This window comes from Apis mellifera, linkage group LG4, assembly GCF_003254395.2.
Source record: "Apis mellifera strain DH4 linkage group LG4, Amel_HAv3.1, whole genome shotgun sequence".
Lineage (NCBI taxonomy): Eukaryota > Metazoa > Arthropoda > Insecta > Hymenoptera > Apidae > Apis > Apis mellifera.
In genome coordinates this window covers 4,377,482-4,395,521 of record NC_037641.1, presented here as the reverse complement: position 1 = coordinate 4,395,521, position 18,040 = coordinate 4,377,482, and the positions used below count along the sequence as shown (strand labels likewise).

The window sequence follows — 18,040 nt, the reverse complement described above, 5'->3', positions numbered from 1 at the left end:
CGTTAATAATTTAAGACGAAATAATCATTGCTTCACGATCTGTGATATACGAATAAATTGAAAGATTAATTGGAGAAGACAATAGAATTTTTCCACATTTTCTTTCTTCTTCTTTCAATTTCTATTAACTATTATTTACGAATCTAGAATCGTTCTCGATTCGATTTCAGGTCAAAGGTTTACGTTTTCCTCTAACCACGTTTCGTCTAATTTAATTAATAAACCAAACGAATGCCTGAAACGCTTAACCTATTGTTCAACGGTATCTATTTATCGAGCATCCATTCCGTCCAACATCGTCAATATAAATCTCTCGCAAATTTTCGGTCGTTCTCCCCCCCTCGCGTTGGAGAATTAGTTTTGCAATCGCGCGAGAAACCACCACCCCTCCGCCTCTTCTTCAACCCTGTTCACTCCGAAATTACGAAATTACGTTATTAAACTCCATCCGCAGCGAGTTGGGGGAGCGGAAATCGAATTAATCGCGGTAAATTTGCAGAATGGTCTTGCAGAAAAGCTGGAACGAACGAACTCACGGAACACACGGCCAAGGGGTGAGAATCCATTCGCTGGTATTTCGATTTGTATCGGGCAACGCGTAGTCTTTTTAACGCGCTCGCTTCCTTCTCCCTTTATCCACTTTCGATCCCTTTGTCTCCCTCTCTCTCGAGCCCTCCTCGTCCACGATTTCTCGGGCTTCCACGCGAGCAAAGTGGGTTTCGCCGGGGACTAGACACTCCCGAAGAATAACGACAATTACGATGCAACGACGTTTTGCAACCTCTCGCCGACTGGATTTTTGGTCACGATCCTTGCCAACCACGACTCTATTCCACCTTTTAACGGGGAATATTTTTCGAACGGAGTACAGGTGAATTTTACCGAATGCTTTGAAACATCTCTCTCTTTCGTTTATCGTTGAATGGCTCGTGGATCTTGTTATTGAACAATTTTCATAATATTTTCTTAAAATGAGAAAGTGATATTAGTCCGCTTTAGAGTTGATTTAACATTAAATGGGATAATTGGTTACGCCAATTAAATGTTTAATGATGTAGAAAGTGTGAACCATAAATTGAATAATAGTTGAAATAATTGGAATAAAAATCGAGTGCCTTTACTTTCGTCATAAATATATTCAAGATATTCTTCGTTCAAGAAAGATTATGATGATAAGATATAAGTATAGGCACAATCCAAAATTTTCATATACAATTATGGAGTTTAATTTTTAATGAATTAAATCTGATTTCACACGATATATATATCAAAATTAATGATAATTGGTATCGATAATTGGTAGCTGCATTGTCAACAAGGAAATACGCATGTAATTTACAGTCTGGTATCTACTAATTCACCATGTGTCCATAAATTAATGACAAAAGCTATTAGCCCGTACAATTAAGGGTATAATTGATGTCACTGAAATATCGCCCCTGCCTGCAAATCTGACTTCATATCCCGTTATAAATTTTATGCATTGTATGCACGATCCACTGCCCGTTTCTTCTCGCTCTCCTTCCTTTTCAATGTCTTCGAATCCGTGACAGTTGACAATAATTAAAATTCCAAACTTATCCCGAGTATCACGAAGAAGAGGGATGAACGTGAGAGACGGTCAAGAATATAAAATTTCGTGGAAATTCTGTGCGTTGATGTTGAGAGGGTTCTCCTTTTCTTTCTTAAATGTCGCCGACAAACGATTATTATGAAATAAATTTTCGATGCTCATGTTTCATGAATATCTCTCTCAGAAATTTCGAAATTCTCAAGGCACGCAGAGTTTACTGTTACTGGAAAAAAGATAATCAAGTTATTGATCGAAATCAGGAAGTCAGGCTGGAAGAGTGAAAATGGCGGGAAATCATGGTGCAAGTTTGCAAGATTCGAAGTTGTGAGAAGTTCGAAATAAAACATATGAACTCGAAAGATTAATGAACGGATTAATTAATTTTTTTTGATGAGAAGCTTATATTTCATGTCTCCCCATTTCCATAAATCAAAAACCAATATTTCTTCGAGTCTTACAAGAAGAATTCTTGTTTTCTTTTTTTTAATATTTCGACGAGAAATGTTGCAGAAGTGAATTTAAACTGGAGATCAAAGAATTATTTCCATTTCGAGGAAGTAAAATATTGATGTCTGTTAAAATTACAACGCAACATGTACGATATTTTTCTCATTTCAAATGGACGTTGCGCGTTACGAATAGCGAATTCCTTTATAAATAAAAACGATAAGAGCGATACGGTTTCTCATGAATTCGAGAAAAGAATTCAATTTTTTCTCATTCCATCCGCCCTTTCACGAAAATTGAACAATCCTTCGCGTTTGATGAAATTCTTGCAATCTATATTCGCCACGATAATAACGAACGAAACCCCCAGCAATCAAACCGACTCAGTTTTCTCGTCCACGACGATCAACCGCCATTCATCCCCTTCGATGAATTCCAATGATCGTACTAAGACATTCGCCCATCCGGAAGGAATTGATCCAATAAATATTTCAACGGGTCGGGATGAAACGATGAAATTTTGTGAATTATATTCCATCAATATACTTCCCAATCAAATTTCTGCTTTATCGAAATAATCACCTTTCTTATAAATACCTCTAAACAAATTTTATTTATTTATTTATTTTTTGAGCCATTCCATCCACCGATTTTTCTTTATATAAAATAATAATCGTTAATATCAAAAATATTACGTTTCCAACAACATTTCAACAACTTTGTGAACCGTAATATTTAATATATTTTATCGATACAATGTATCCTTCAATTTCACAATCGAGAGAAATAATAACATCGTTTATAAAAATATTCGTCGATGGAATGGAATAATATAACTATAATAACACAAAAAAATAAATATCAAAAATTGCTCACTGGCCAATCACCAGAAGAACGTTCGACAGAATGAATTTTATTATCCACGAAAATCCTAACGAAAATTCCGAACGATCGAATAATAATAAAGATAAAACAGGGATAAATAATCGACGACAGTTTTTGTCTTCGACGTTCACGATCCAAGCCAAGGAATCACGAATCCTCGTACCGTGATAAAAGAAATAATTTGCATCGATGGATTCTCGTGGAATCGTAAAACTGGTGGCCAGTAGTAAAAATCTCGAATGTAGGAATCCGTCGTAGGTGGAGGGAAGGTTCAAGGGTGAGGCGGGATAGGAAAACAAGGACGATTCGGACACACGTACGCAATCAAGCGGCGCGCTTAAGGCCCGAGAAATGGCAAACAAACACGGCTGGGGGCAAAGTTACCCATCGCTAAATTGGGTTAGCTTAAATCCGTTTACGTTAACTCTAATAGCGGAAGCGTGAGCTGCATGTGGCAACGACACCGAGAACCCCTCTCTACCCTTTCGTACGCCCGCTAGGTTTCTATCGATCAACGATCGAACAGCTGCCGGATTGTTGGCGAGGAACGGTCTTGCGTATCTGTATGCACGATAACTTTCCACGATCGAGGAGGCCTGCAAAGATGTAATTCGAGACCGATTAGAAAATCGAACTGGGAGAGATAGAAATTATTAATTGTTGGTAAAACAAAAGTATTTCACTGTAAGAATCTCTCTAGATTTTTAGAGAGAAACTTTTTCAATTTATCAATCGATAAATTTAGATTTTCATCGATTTAAACTGTTATAAATTTCTCAAGTTCATAATTCATTTATTCGTATAATTAAATTATTCCCCAATTATTCATCAATTTTTCGATAGATCGTAACGTAAGAAGAACGAATTTTAACGTGATACAAAAAGATGTTAACAAGATTCGCGATGGAAACCTCGAGTTAAATTAACCACTTTTAATTTTATGATATACAAAAAATGATACGTGTTAAAAATAAACTCTCCGTTATTCGAACGAAAAATAATTACTAATTGGAAAGAATCAATGAATAAACCTATTACGAGTTGTTTATCCCGCAACAAATTTAATTAAAATGGATTCGCAATCTGCATAAAGACTTTAATCGAAAATGTTGAAATAGACGTGTATCGATAACAGAGAGTTTACGCACAACGCACACACGTATAATAAAATAATTATTCCGAAAAACGGAGGATTTTACTTCATAAACAACCACGTCAATCACGAAACTTTCAATATTCACTGAAAAATCTGACAATTGTTCTCAAATGTTGTATATTAAATACTTGGAATCACTTGGAAATCTTCTCACGAGGAGAAGCAATCTTCTCCTCGAGCGTTGCATCCTTGGAGATGATCGAGACGGATCGTAATTGTTAATCGTAATTAAATGCTTGTCGAGAGTTTGCGTAGCGCCAACAGCAAGATGCCACCGACGAGATCCGGATGATTGAACAAACGATAAACTCTCCCATTATCCTCGCCACGATGTAACAACAATTAACCTTATAGTAATTGCGGTACTTTCAATCACGTTAGGGCCAAGAGCCAACAATCTCTCGATGTCCTGCACGTTCTCCATTAGACGCCAATTTATACACAAGCGAGCGCGAATATAATTGTTAATCGGCGCGTATTGGTCGCATAGCCACGCCATTCTCATCGATAAATCCTTTGCTTCACGTGTCGCGCGTTCGCAAATTGCACGCGTAATCGCGTTAATGTTTCGCTTGATCCGCATGCAAATGAATTTGTACACGGCGAGACTTCAACGCCCAGCGTTCCGCACTCGTTCCGCTTCCGATTTTTTTCCCCTCCGCGCACAATTGTGATTAACGCGTGAACGTGTTAATTCGTGCAGCTGGGAGAAGTCGTTTGCAAGTTAAACAGGAAGAAACGGCTTATTCGTAAATGGTACACACACCTTCTCGTTTGCCTTTCTTTCATTAAAGTATGATTCTTTGCGAGAATGCAAATGCAATATTCAATTAATCTTCGATCTATATCTGATAATCGACAGTGTTTTCTACGTTGTAATATTTTTTAAATTGTTCTCTTTTATTTCTAATGAAGAAAGAAGCGCATTAAAAAATATTCGTGAAAATTATGATCCAATCGCAAATAAAAATTACAATAATTCACGGATTCCTTCGATGATTCCCATTTATCGATCACGAGAGATTCTAAACTCTCCTCCTTGAATTAGATAATCCTTTCTTTCTGGAAACGTATCCGCTGAGCCGTGAGATACGTTTTCGAATACGGACGAGAAAAAGGAATTTCCGGAAGAAATTCAATCGTAGCGAGGGTATTGCTCGGTCGTATACAAAGGAAGCACCGTCCCATTGAAACAAGAACGATCTTCTTTTTGCGAATCCTCAATTTTGGAAACTCGTATTGTGCCGAACAACGAACAACACGTTTTTCCGTCCGAATTCGATCGAAAATATCAATCAGTGATTTATGAGTTGGAACACGCGTGGTCGAAGGCTTTCCACTTAAACTGATGACCTCCATTACATCTCACAACTTGTACACACCCAGAAGATGAACGTAAAATTCTTTTCTGAAAATTATACAGACGATGATAACCGGTCCATCCTCTCGTTTCTTTGTGTGTAATCTAATAAAAGATCCGAAAGAATACTCAAAAAACTCTCTCCTCTAAAGAAATTTCTTTCTTCTCGATGATTAATGGATAAATCGGGCTAACGTTTTCTTGTTTCGATTCGTATCTTCTTCTAATATCATTAGATTTAATAATCTGCTTAAAATTCTTTCGCCAATTTCGCTTCTGAAAAATTTTCGAAAATTAACTCAGGAAATGATATTAGCCCAAGAAGATAACGATTGGTTAAAATAGTGTTTCAATCGGGAACGTTCCGTTTTTCAAAGAGATATCTTGCATCGTTTCAGGTGCGGACAATGAAGGCTCTCCGAGGATTTGCATTGACGTGCAAGTGAAAACTCCGACAATGTGCAATTCCGTGTTAAAGTGTTCGTGAACGGGTTCCTCGTTATTCGTACGATCCTCTCGGCTACCTGTGTCGCATTCTGCCCAGCAAAGGAATACGCAAGAACGATGTCATAGTCAGGTGCGAGTCGAGTTCACTTCGGGCACAATGGCACTGTTGTTCGCCATTATTGTCATCCTGGTCACCACTGCCATGTCGCTGCCGCCGGTCATCAGAATCGGTAAGTCGTAACGATTATATCCAATCACGAGTTAAATTAGAATCTATAATTTTAATATTATTCAAATAAGAAATAGGCTGTAACAATATTACTTTTTCATTACTGATACATAAGCAAAATATTTTCTTGCATCTTGTACAAATCGAATCGACAAGTTGTGCTATCGAAACCAATGAAGATGTTGCTTCTAACGAAACTTTATGAATATGTAGCAATATTAATAAATTTTAATGCTTATCTTCCTTTTTTCCAAAATTTGAATTTATAATTGCACGAGGTAGGGAAAACCTTTGGACGAAATGCACGAAATAATAAACAAATTTCATTAGAAAAAGAAAAGAAAAAATTATATTATAAAAGCATGGGGGGGAAAAAATTGCGAGAAACTTTTAAATTCGGATAATTTGATCCGTTGGAAAAAAATTTTCCACCGAAAGAAATATAATCCATATGATCCATTATGATTCACACGCGCGGAAACTTTCGTTTCGAATCGGAAATACGTATTGAATGGATTGAAAATTGCGTTATACCTTCCCGTAAATGTCTTCGTGTCGTGGACGGTTTATTAAACCGAAAATTGGCAAATTAATATCCAAGCTTTTGAAGCTCGTGAAACATAAACGAAAAGATAAATCTGTTAATTAAAACAGCAACGGATGCTGAGAAATTTCGTGGATCGACGAGCGAGAGAAATATAATTTGCGCGCGATGTGTATCCTCGTCGATCAACCGGGGAAATTGGAACGAATTTTATACGATTACCCGCATATTCCGCGCGATTACGCGAATAAGAATGTTCGGCCGAGTAATTAAATTTATCTCGAGACGGCTTTTTTCACGGTGGCTTCTCGTTCGTTAAAACGAACGTGTAGGGGAGAAAGAGAGAAGAGAGAGAGAGGGAAAAAAAAGAACGAGGAAAGAAAAAAGAAATGAAAGAGAGAGAGAGAGAGCGAGATGGAGGAAGAATGTTTTGCACGGAACATTTATTGAATGGGTCGAAGTTAATCTTTGATAGACGGATTGGAAGTAACCGAGTTTTAATTACTTCTACGACTAATTAACGCCAAAGTCTTACCTCGCCTTTCGCTCTCCCTCGATACACAAAATTCTCTCTCCCCTTGAAATCGATAAACGTGCGTATCTTCGTGCCCTGACATATTGAATTCCACGGTCTAATTAGCCCTTTTAGCATCTCCTCACTTCGAAAGTGTGTCAAATTCGATCCTGGATCGACATTTAAATTTTTCTTTTTACGAAAATTAAATTAATAGCTTATTAACGTGATTTCAAAATATTTATTTCAACGAAGATTAATTTTCTTTGCATACTACCCATAATAAGATGGATTTAGGCGATATAAATTGAATTAATTAATTGCAGTCGTTCTTCTTTTTTTCTTTCAACAGTGATTTATGATAATAATTGTAATTTTTTATCTTCAAAATAAAACGTTTCCATTCTTTCTCTTCATCATCAGAGTCGAAAGATACAAGCGAAGTATACGTCTATTTTATAACGAAGCCCGAGACTTCATTCTCACTGGCTGCATAATAACACCCATCTGTCAATTAATGTCAACATCAGTTAGTCAGTTTGGACACGTATCGTTGCAAAGCTTACTCGAGAGGCCGAGTTGTAGAACGCATACAAAGCGGTTGGCCAGCAAACGATTCTCCTGCACCCTGCACCCTCATCCCTTAAACCAGGACCTTAAGTCGTGGTCCCTGACGTTAAGAGGCGCGCACTCCATAATGGAGGAGGCAACTTCCCCGAAACAGGATACTGAAAAATTATTTATTATTAAAGCTTTCCCTCCTCCCTACGTGACCGTACTCGGCTATTCGTCGCTAAGCAGAGGAAATATTGGAAAGGACTTGTTACCGTCGATTCTCGTCGTATAATTTGCCAACCGCGTGGTGTGGACGTATTCGAAAATGTCATTTCTCGAGGAATATGGCCCTCTTTCGTGGCCATCAACGAGCCCCGGCCACGCGATGGAAACTTTCCGTCCGGCGTAATTACACGGAATTTCAACGGCGGTGAACCGCCAGCAGGGAAACTTGGCCGCAATTTGAACCTTGCTGTTGACGAAAGGCCGGTCCGTGATTAAGGAGGCGTCGAGAAATGTGGCGAAGTAGTTTCCTCCCTGGTCGGAAGAGAGAGGGAGTGAATAGAATTTTAGGCAAATTGTGATTTGCTTTAATTTAATTGAGATGAAATTCTAACGACCCGTCACTTTTCTTCAATCTTTGCTACGGATCGTTTTTGAAACACGTATGATGATCGAATATCGCGACATAATAAATATGAATACCGGAATAATGTTACGCAATATTGAAATAGAAAAAGGAACGCAAGTTTTTTGAGATTATTTATATTCAAAATTGTGATGCAATAATGACAATAATAACTTTCGATATTCCAGTATTCCATATTTGCCTTTGCAATTGTTAAGAATATAAAATTTGATAAAACACGATGATGCGAAATATTAATTATTAATATCATTTCGCCTATATATAGTTAAGATAAAAGAAACTTTGTTACAAGTTTGATTAAGATCAAGTACTTTATTATCCGATCAACACGGTGGGTCTCAGACGTGGTGCAATACACCTGTCATTCAATGTAAATTTGTGTTACGTGTTGTGGGAACAATATGACCCTTGCAACTAACTCGTGCAACTATACTTCCATTGTTATCGATTCGATGTATAATATAATTCCAATTAATAGAGCACGATAATTGAAACTGGAAGCTAATTGCAACTGGACGGTATTGTGGCAATCTCCTTGATTTTACACAGAGGATTGCACTAGATCCAATATCCCTTGGTTTTGCCGTTACAAATAACAAATGTTCCTCAGGGGAGGATAGCGACAATCATCGTCGATTTTTCCTCGCCTCACTTCCTTCGGGATCCCTTTACGATTCACCAAGGCGAATCAACTTCTTTCCATTTCCGATCGATGTTAACAGGATTAAATCCGTTAACGTCTTATTTGATAACGAAGAAAAAATTATCTTATCACGATCTCTTCATCGTACGAATAATTTCAATTTGTGAAATTTTTAAATTAAAGAATGAAATACAATCGAAATAATTATCTCGTTTCCTCGATTATTTAAATCTTTCCCTTCGTTTCACTCTTTACTCTCCTTTTTTTTATTTTATCCTCTTTATTATTATCTTCTATACATACGATATCAATGGAAAATAAAGATTAAATCTTCCACGACGAGTAAACATCGACAAGATAAATATTCAAAATAAACGGAATTGGACTGTAATAGTGTTTGTAGAAGATAAATAAATCTTGTTTTCCAAGAAGAAGAATCCTATCGTATATATTGGATTTTCGCCTTATTTGACTACGGTAATCAGATCAACGCGCCGATACACGATCTCGAGAAAAATAGTTCCTTTTGGAGGGAACAATATCAATCTTTTGATGCATTGTTATTTGTACATCAATCTTGAGAATTCTATTTCCCAACTGATCCTTGGTCCTCGAGCTGGAAGCGAATTTCACTCAACATCTCAACAAAGAAAGGGTATCGCGCTCGAAAAAAAGCTCGTACGGATCGTGTGAATAGTTCATCTCTTATTCAACTTTCGCGAATACTGGTCCTGCTTGATTTTAATATTTTCTAATTCGACAAAAACTTGATTCATTGTTCAGAGCTTGGTCCATGGTGTATATATCTGTAATATAATATATCATATTATGTTAAAAAATATTTCTACGAAATTTGTTAACAATCTTCAACGATTAATAAAAAAGAAAAAGAAATTCTCTCAATCTAACAAACTATCTTTCAAACAATCAATCCTAAACGAAGGAAAAGTTATTACGAAATTTTCAAGATTGTTTACGACAGTTTCCAACTATTTATTATTTCAAACTATATACAATAAGAGAGTGGAAGAGAGATCGTGTTGCCACGTGTTGGAACGGTGTCACGTAGAACGAAAGAGTGGTGCGTCTTTCACCCCCGAGGCACGTTCCGCAAATATAAGTTGGCGAATTTCCGGCAGCCACTTCTGCGACTTTAATTACTCCTTGGATCCCTCGAGCAGCCGGCATTAGCTCCGCCATTTCGCTTTCACTAACGGCCAAGACTCGTGTCAACCTCCTCTCCCCGGACAGTGATGGAGAGATTCTTTCGGGAGAGGCGAGGGTTGGGCCGATATCGAAAAATTATTCCATCGTTAAATCCGCGCCCTCTTCTCCCTCTTGTTGAATATTCCTCGTCGTCGGAATAAACGTTAATGAAGTCCGGAACGGGGGCGAATAGCCATGGTGCTAACAGTATTAAAGATTTATAACTCGACTACCTCGCCACGGGGAATTATAATGTGCTTAGAAGCTCTATGAAGGTGTGGTCGTCCAGTGTCAGTGAAGAAGCCGGGGTTCGACGTGTCTTTATCATATTTATAGCGAACTAACTGGTGATTTGTCTCGCGGGGATAAGAGATAAATTCGATAGCCTCGATAGAGGACGAAAGTGAATGTGAACGCGTTTCACGATTTAATGTTTCACAGTATGATTCGATGAAATTTTGAAAGAACGTAGAATTATTTGCTTCGATGATAATGGGATGGATTTTTTAATTTAGAGAGTTAAATTTAGAGACGTTTGGAAATCTGTTAATTCGTGTGAAGAAGTGTTCAATGATTACGCGAATGATGCATCTTTATGCGGCAAGACGCCTCTATTAAAGTTTCGCGAAAATTACTCTGGAATGAGAGTACTTAGATTTTATTGTCCAATTAAGAAGTTTTCTCGCGGAAACTTAGTCCTATCGTATTCTCCTTTAGATTTATCTTACATTATCCATCCCATTCTCGATAATCGCGCAATACATATTGAATTGATGCTGTTCATGAATATTCGTACCGATTTTCGTGATTGTGTATATTCGATTGGACGAGAATTTACGTTGATGATACATTTTTCTCAATTATGTATCTTTTATTAACCGTTTCCAGCGAAATCCGATTGATCTTTGGCAATTGAAGTTCAAATTTGGAATTTAAAAAATGACTTTAAAAAAAGTTCACGGATATTTTTCAACAGAATCAGAGAAAACTGATTCGTCTCGATGAATAAATCGTCTTTTAATAACGATGAGAAATATCGCGTCGATATAATCTTCTCGAATAAAATATTAAAAATCGTGTATAGTTTTAAAGTTATTCTTATATATCGTATTTTATAATTATAATTTCGTAAATAAATTTTGAAAAGAAAATATAATATAATTATTTTAATACGTCGTTTTTTATGCGTCCTATTCATTTTATCATAATGGGTTTTTAATTATAATTTTCACAATAATAGCAATAATTAATTAATTTATTTACTTGAAAAATAATAAATAAAATAACGAAATCGATTAATTTATTAAATAATATAATATTCTTACGCGGCGTAGAGAGAAACACGTCCGTTCTGCTCGGTGTATGGAAAACGATTGCGTACAATCAATATTTTGGATATCAATGACAACCGATATCGTCGTTTACGTGCCGCGATTTACGTTCGCTGTAATATTCTATTATATTATTGTCGATTCTCGTAACAATATTTTAAAGATATTTTCATTCTTTTTAAACATTTATATTTTTTTATCAACATTTATTAATGTAAAAAAATATAAACTTTTTACTTGTGGTAAAATATTGAAAACTAAATTAATTTATCGCGTGGAAAAACTTAATAAAACGTATATACGATTGTTTTGACATTTTACAAAAAAATGAAATCATCCACGAGAAATTTTCACGCGCAATTCAAATGTAAAAAAGTGAAATACTTATATAATTATTAATTAAATATACTTTTACCTTTGAAATATAAAAATATAAAACTATACATGAATATAAATAAGTATTTGTTGCAGAATTGAAGCAACCATTCAAGAAGATAATTAACTAATTCATCTTGATTATAGGAATCTCTTTGAATTTAATTTAACTTTAAAAATTCCAAACAAATTCTTTTTCTGATTTTAGCCAAATATTAAATTTACGCACTTTTTCGCAAATTTAATCTCACAAAATATTATCTATTCGTTCAACAACGAAATAGATGACGTTGGAGAGTTAGATAAAATCAATTTGTTGCATGCGTTCGAATTGGAAACGCGTTGCGTGCACTTTCCGAGCGGGGGAAATTATTCGTAATAACACCTTTCACTGGCACTTGCAACGCAACGGCTCGAACCTTAACGATATCTTATTTTCTTGACAGTCGTCGAATACCAGAGAGGCGATCCAGCATGAAAGAAATAATAATAAATGTCACGGGAAAACTCACAGGCTTGGAAAACGATCGGTTCATTATTCGTTTTCAAATGATTCTTATCTCGACTTGTGTGAATAACTCTATAAATATGCAGAAAACCGATTCTGTAACTCGATTGTACAACAGAAATATCTGCGAAACAAAAACTCTTTGAATCTTTTTTAAAATTTCTGAAACAAAGATAAAAATTTCAAAATTAATCATTCGTTGCTTACTTTTCAGATGTATGCATTATTACATCGATATCAATTTTTCTTTGTACATCTGATAAGTATTTAATATTAGAAAATTCTGATTTTAATGAAAATAATAGAATATGCTCCTCCATCTTTCAGTTTATATTTAAAGGGAAAAATGCATATTACGTATTACGTATTTCATATCGAAATTCTTCCACTTGAGATATTAAAACTCGAGATGTTAAAAACGATGCCAAACAATCGACACTAGAGAAATGCACTGTCGTCCTTTTTACCTCCACGTGACACGGTGAAACGGGCACGCGATAAACAACCACTCGCAGCTCCGTGAAACCACTTCATTCTCCTGTGCGAATGCTCGAGACAATGCGTCGTCACTTGTCTGGCATCCCAAAGAACGATCTCGCCAACCGGAGATAATTCATCCAGCCGGGATTGCGATTGGACGGGTTCGAACCCGCCGCTCCCATCCAAATGTCCATAATTGCGAGAGCGGTGGTCGTTTCCCTCCCCGTGAAAATTTACGCGTCCCACTTTCGACGTTCGCGTCGCAACCGTCAAAACTTTTCAACCGGCCAACCGGCTTTTATTTTGCCGTCCATTTACGCGAACGACGAAGATCGTTAAAGACGTCTGCCAAGAAAACGTGGAGGCATCTCCCTCCTCCCTTAGGCCTTTTATCAAGAGGAGGGATCGAGGCGAAACGTCCTCGTTGTTTCGAGAACGCTCTTCTAAATCGCTCCACGTCACCGTGTTTTTCCACCCTCCAAGACAAATCGTCCAAGAAACGCGCCATACCCTCGCAGGAAAAAATGATCGGTCGATGAGATGCTTGTCCTTTTCAAACCGATTTTATTTTATTTGGAAAAAGGGGAGGGAAAAGGTGGACGCGTGGATCGATCGAATCGGGCAATTTCGGATTGTTTGTTTGTTTCTGCGCGAAAATGCAGACAATCTACCCGTCGACAAAGGGAGGGTGGGAACGTATTGACCGAACGGAGGTGGGCACGAATAGCTGATTGGTTTCGTGTTTTTCGCCGGAAATGAGAAACCCACGATGAGGTTTCGGGCTATGGTTACGGTTAATTCGATCGTTTAACCGTTATCGAGATTACGGAAGAACGCGGGGCTCGATCTACTCTTTCCGGCCAATCAGTTTTGTATATTTAATCCGTTTGTTCATTAGAAAGAAACGGAACATGGGCAAACAAATTTCTCATCGCTAATACTTTCTAAGATTAATTTTAAAATACCGTTTTTGTAGTACTTTATTACATAATTTGGAAGGAATTTTTTACCAATTGATATTTCCTAAAAATATTTACAATTTCCTTTTTCACGAACAACATATAATCTTCCTAAATATAGAATCTTCTTAAAGAAAAGAAAAAGAAAAAAAAAGGATTCTCTATAATAAAAATCATCAAGTTTCCAACTATTCCTGGGGAAGAGTTTTATAACGTTTAACCGAAACAATCCTCTCCGCTTTAATCCATCCGCAAGTTCTCCCCGCGGCGGCTAAACACCCACTCCGCGATAAATGAATAATTCAATTTTTAACCCAGAATCCGTTAATCGAACGCGATACCTTTCATGCAAATGCCGCAGACCCCCCCATTCTCCCTCCCTCTCTACCCTCCCCTCTCCCTTCACACGCAGAATCGGTCGTCCATCAAACCTCGTGCTCGCTCGCGAGTGTCCACTCGGTGTTTACGCCCCGCTCTCGCTTTCGCCGGTGCACATGCATTCGCATCGGGGACACATGCACCCGGCCGTTGCATCGAGCACACACACACACGTACGTCCAACGATGGTGGGGAGGGAAGGGCGCGCGTTGGGTGAACAGGGTGAGCGCGAAACGCTGAGTTGCAATATCGGAATTCCTAGTAGGTAAGCATCGACACGACGGGCCTTGATCCAGATTGCGCGCACAATCGTGTATCGGCGACTCGATTGGGGAAGAAGGGGGGGAAAAAGGGGAGAGGAGATTGTGTCGAGGCGGCTTTTCAAACGGGCGCCTCGTATTTTTCGAGAGCCTTCCTATTCGACGACCAAGCGTCTTCCAATATATATACACACACGCTTTTCCGCGTCTCGCCATCTTAGCGCTTCTCCCGTGCACTCTCCTTTGATGAATGCGTTTTGTTTCGGCTTGAATAAGCGGATAGGGTTGCGTGAGCGTTTTTTGGATAGCGAGAATTTGTTTAGGGTGAATTTCTAGAGATATCGGTTGTTGGTTTGTTGACTTTATTAAGTAATTTTGAAGATTTTTTCTCGTTTAAAATGTTTCCCACGAGATATACGTGAATTATTCATTTTGCTCCCACGGGTGTATTAATATTCTATTGTTTTCACGAGCAATGTGGGCATCTTTAGATCGATTGGAGAGATTGAGATATTCCTGAGAAAGATAGCTTTTTGTTAGTGAGATTGATACATGTAAATTTAATAATTAAATGAAGATTATTATGACGGATCAAATTTTGAATGAAATTCAATTTGTTGCTGATGAAAAAATACTTTCTATTAAAAAATTCGATCGAAACTTCATCTATAAAATAGCAAAACTAATCTTTCTCGAAACGAACATTCTTCCAATAAAATTACATATTTTAATAAATTCCATTCCTTTAATTATTTTCATAACGCAAATAATAGATACTTTTCGGACCATAATCCTCGACCAAATTAATCTCTTAATTTCGTATTAAAAATATAATCTCTTAACAAGCGGGGAAAAAAAAAAGAAAAGGAAAAATGAAACGAAAGCTTACAGATTTAATTAATTCGCGGAAGGCCATTTCTCTCTCTCTCTTAATTCTTCAATCCGTGGAATACAATTTCATTTTCTTTGTCTCCCCATCCCAATATACATGTAACAATAAGTTACAAGCCAGTAGAAGTGATCCTTGGTTAAATTGTCAAAGCAAATATGTACAAATTTTCCCACGGACGACGAAGAGAGTAGAGCAAAAAAAAAGAAAAAAAAAGTGCCAGTTTCCAACGAGGAAAGAGGAAGTTCGTTTATCAACAAACAGGATTCGTATATAACTCGCGTATAAAAATCGTCATGGCGATTTATTTGGCGGAAAAATATTCCCGTGTACGTATTCCGAGCTACCTGGATGTATGCGTCTCTGTAAATAACGCATGTTATGCCGTGCAGCCGTATAGACAATGTAGCAATTTATCGGGCCGGTTGCCACTTCTATTTACATACAAATTTGTTTGACCGAGCATGTGCGAGTTAGATAACGCTTGGCATAATAAATATCCCTATCCTAAATGAAATTCGAAAATTGAAAATTTCTAACGCCAATACTTGTTTCGTTCAGGAATATCGTTGTTTCCATCATTTCGAAAACATTTTGATCGCGTTTGGATTTTGGATCGCGACCGATGACAGATCATTTTGTAAAAGAATTATTAAGATAATAAAATTAAAATTATAAATTATCATACATCGGGAGCGGGAAATATCGGTGGATTATTACGTGTCTGTTACGTCAAGTTATTTTGAACAAAGGGGGTCCAAGTCAGGTTCCATTGCAACTTCATTAGTCTTGATCGACAGCAGGATTAACACGTTGCACATTATTGAAGCGCTGTCGCATAATAATTGCAAGTCGACAGTGGCGGTGCATCGATAAGGATCGATGAGTTACACGATGAAAAAGAAAGAAATATCGCTCTTCGATACGTAATTTATACGTAATATTATACGTTATACTCTTTGCGATATCAGAATTTCATCATCATCGTTATTGTACGTTTTATAATTTATCTATGAAATTAAATGCCACATAACTTTCCATATAATATTTTCTTAATCCCAACGAACGAGTTTACCGATTATTAATCTCAAGATGAAATCATTTCAACGAGATCTAAAAAAATGTATTTACTATTTATTGAATAATTAATATTGAAATACTATAATACACGCGAAATATTAATCATGAAACAATGACCAAAAAAGTATGTGAAAAGAAAAAAGAATGAATTCATAATTAATAAAAATCATACAATTTCACGCAAAAGAACAAAAAAATGTCCATGGAGAAACAAAGAAAAGTAATTAAACCAGTTAATCGAGGTTCTATTATCGTACCAGATGTTCAGATTCCCTGGGAAACGATTTTAATCCACTTACTTTCCACTCGAATATTAGAATTCCCTTTTTTCCATAAAAATTAATAAACTTTTATTTCTCATTTCTCTCCCTTCTTTTCTTTTTTTTTTAACCGAATCTCGGTACTCGAAACGTCGTAGCCCAAAACGATAACGATCCTTGTCGTTCGATCTGCAACTCGATCGCGATCCCCGGAGGAACTCTGGATTATTCGCGCAAAGTCGTAGCTAAGAATGGAAGCGCGGAACTCGGCGAAGAATTCTCATATCGACGTGAATACTGGAAGGATGGTGAGAATTTTTCGAATTGAACATTCTGTTATGCGCTTCATGCGAGGAATTTCGGTACTCTCGCGTTCCTCTGTATAACCTCTGTTCGTTAGCCGAGATAATAAGGACGAGGATTATCAGAGTGTACACTCTCTCTCTCTCTCTCTCTCTCTTTCTTTGTCTCGTCAGAGAAAAAGAGGACGGTGGAAGTAATATTTTCTTGTTTGGAGTTCGGTTCTAAGGATGGTTCCATGCTCTATGAGAAATCCTGAGACGAGTCGTACTGGTGTAAACGAGATGGTATCACGGTATTATTCCGGGAGGAGGGTTAATTAAATTTGCCTTAAATTTATTCACCCGATCCTTTTTCTCTCGTTCCAGTGGAATAAATTTTAAGCAACCCCAGGGATGGAAATCGTGCGAAATTAAGGTAAGGAAATATTTGGAGAAGACTATGCGAAAACGGATGGGGACAATATATATATATATGTATATGTATATTTTTTCCTGTACAAATAGCGATAATATATATCCCAGTGGAAAATCCGCGATACATTGTCCCGTGTTTTTAATGTCTGTTGATTTATTTCTTTTATCTCTATTATGGAATTTTTATGGAATATCACTTCGAGAGGGCGAAATCAATTCTCCAAGTTTCGATATTATTTTTCTGGTCTCTCTCTCTCTTTTTTTTTTCAAATCGTACGAAATACAGGAAAAATATTTGAAATATTCACGTTTCATACTGCTTCATAGTATTTTACATATTTTACCTTGTTATAAAAAATATTTTCAAACGAGAATTAAAACGCGAAAAAACTGGTAAAAATTTAAAAATCGATTCCGCAAATTTTTATCAAAATCAGATCTTTCAAGATACGGATATTTTATTTTTATTTTCAATATTCCAACATATTCATCACACCGTTTCGTTTATCCATATACGTATTCAAATGATCGAAACGATAAAAACTTTCTCATAATTCCACTCCATAATCTTCCGCGAAGATCTCAGAATCTTTCTA

General features: G+C 36.9%; 1 protein-coding gene and 1 long non-coding RNA gene across 10 annotated transcripts in view; one reads left to right on the top strand and one right to left on the bottom strand.

The window, feature by feature from the left end:
- LOC411050 (glutamate receptor ionotropic, kainate 2) overlaps nucleotides 1-18,040 on the top strand; it is a 153,582-nt gene that overhangs the window by 2,079 nt on the left and 133,463 nt on the right. For all 9 annotated transcript variants that reach the window (XM_016911941.2, XM_016911940.2, XM_026440130.1 and 6 more), the window contains one exon: nucleotides 5,820-6,098. In XM_016911941.2, coding sequence (XP_016767430.2) covers nucleotides 6,026-6,098 — 73 coding nt within the window. In that variant the 5' untranslated portion in view covers nucleotides 5,820-6,025. The remainder of the gene's footprint in view (nucleotides 1-5,819; nucleotides 6,099-18,040) is intronic.
- On the bottom strand, nucleotides 6,011-9,212 carry LOC102653929. Its single transcript, XR_003304524.1, has 4 exons — nucleotides 7,983-9,212; nucleotides 7,722-7,883; nucleotides 7,177-7,662; nucleotides 6,011-6,141 (listed from the first exon to the last, which is right to left on the bottom strand). It is a non-coding gene; the product is annotated as an uncharacterized LOC102653929 (long non-coding RNA).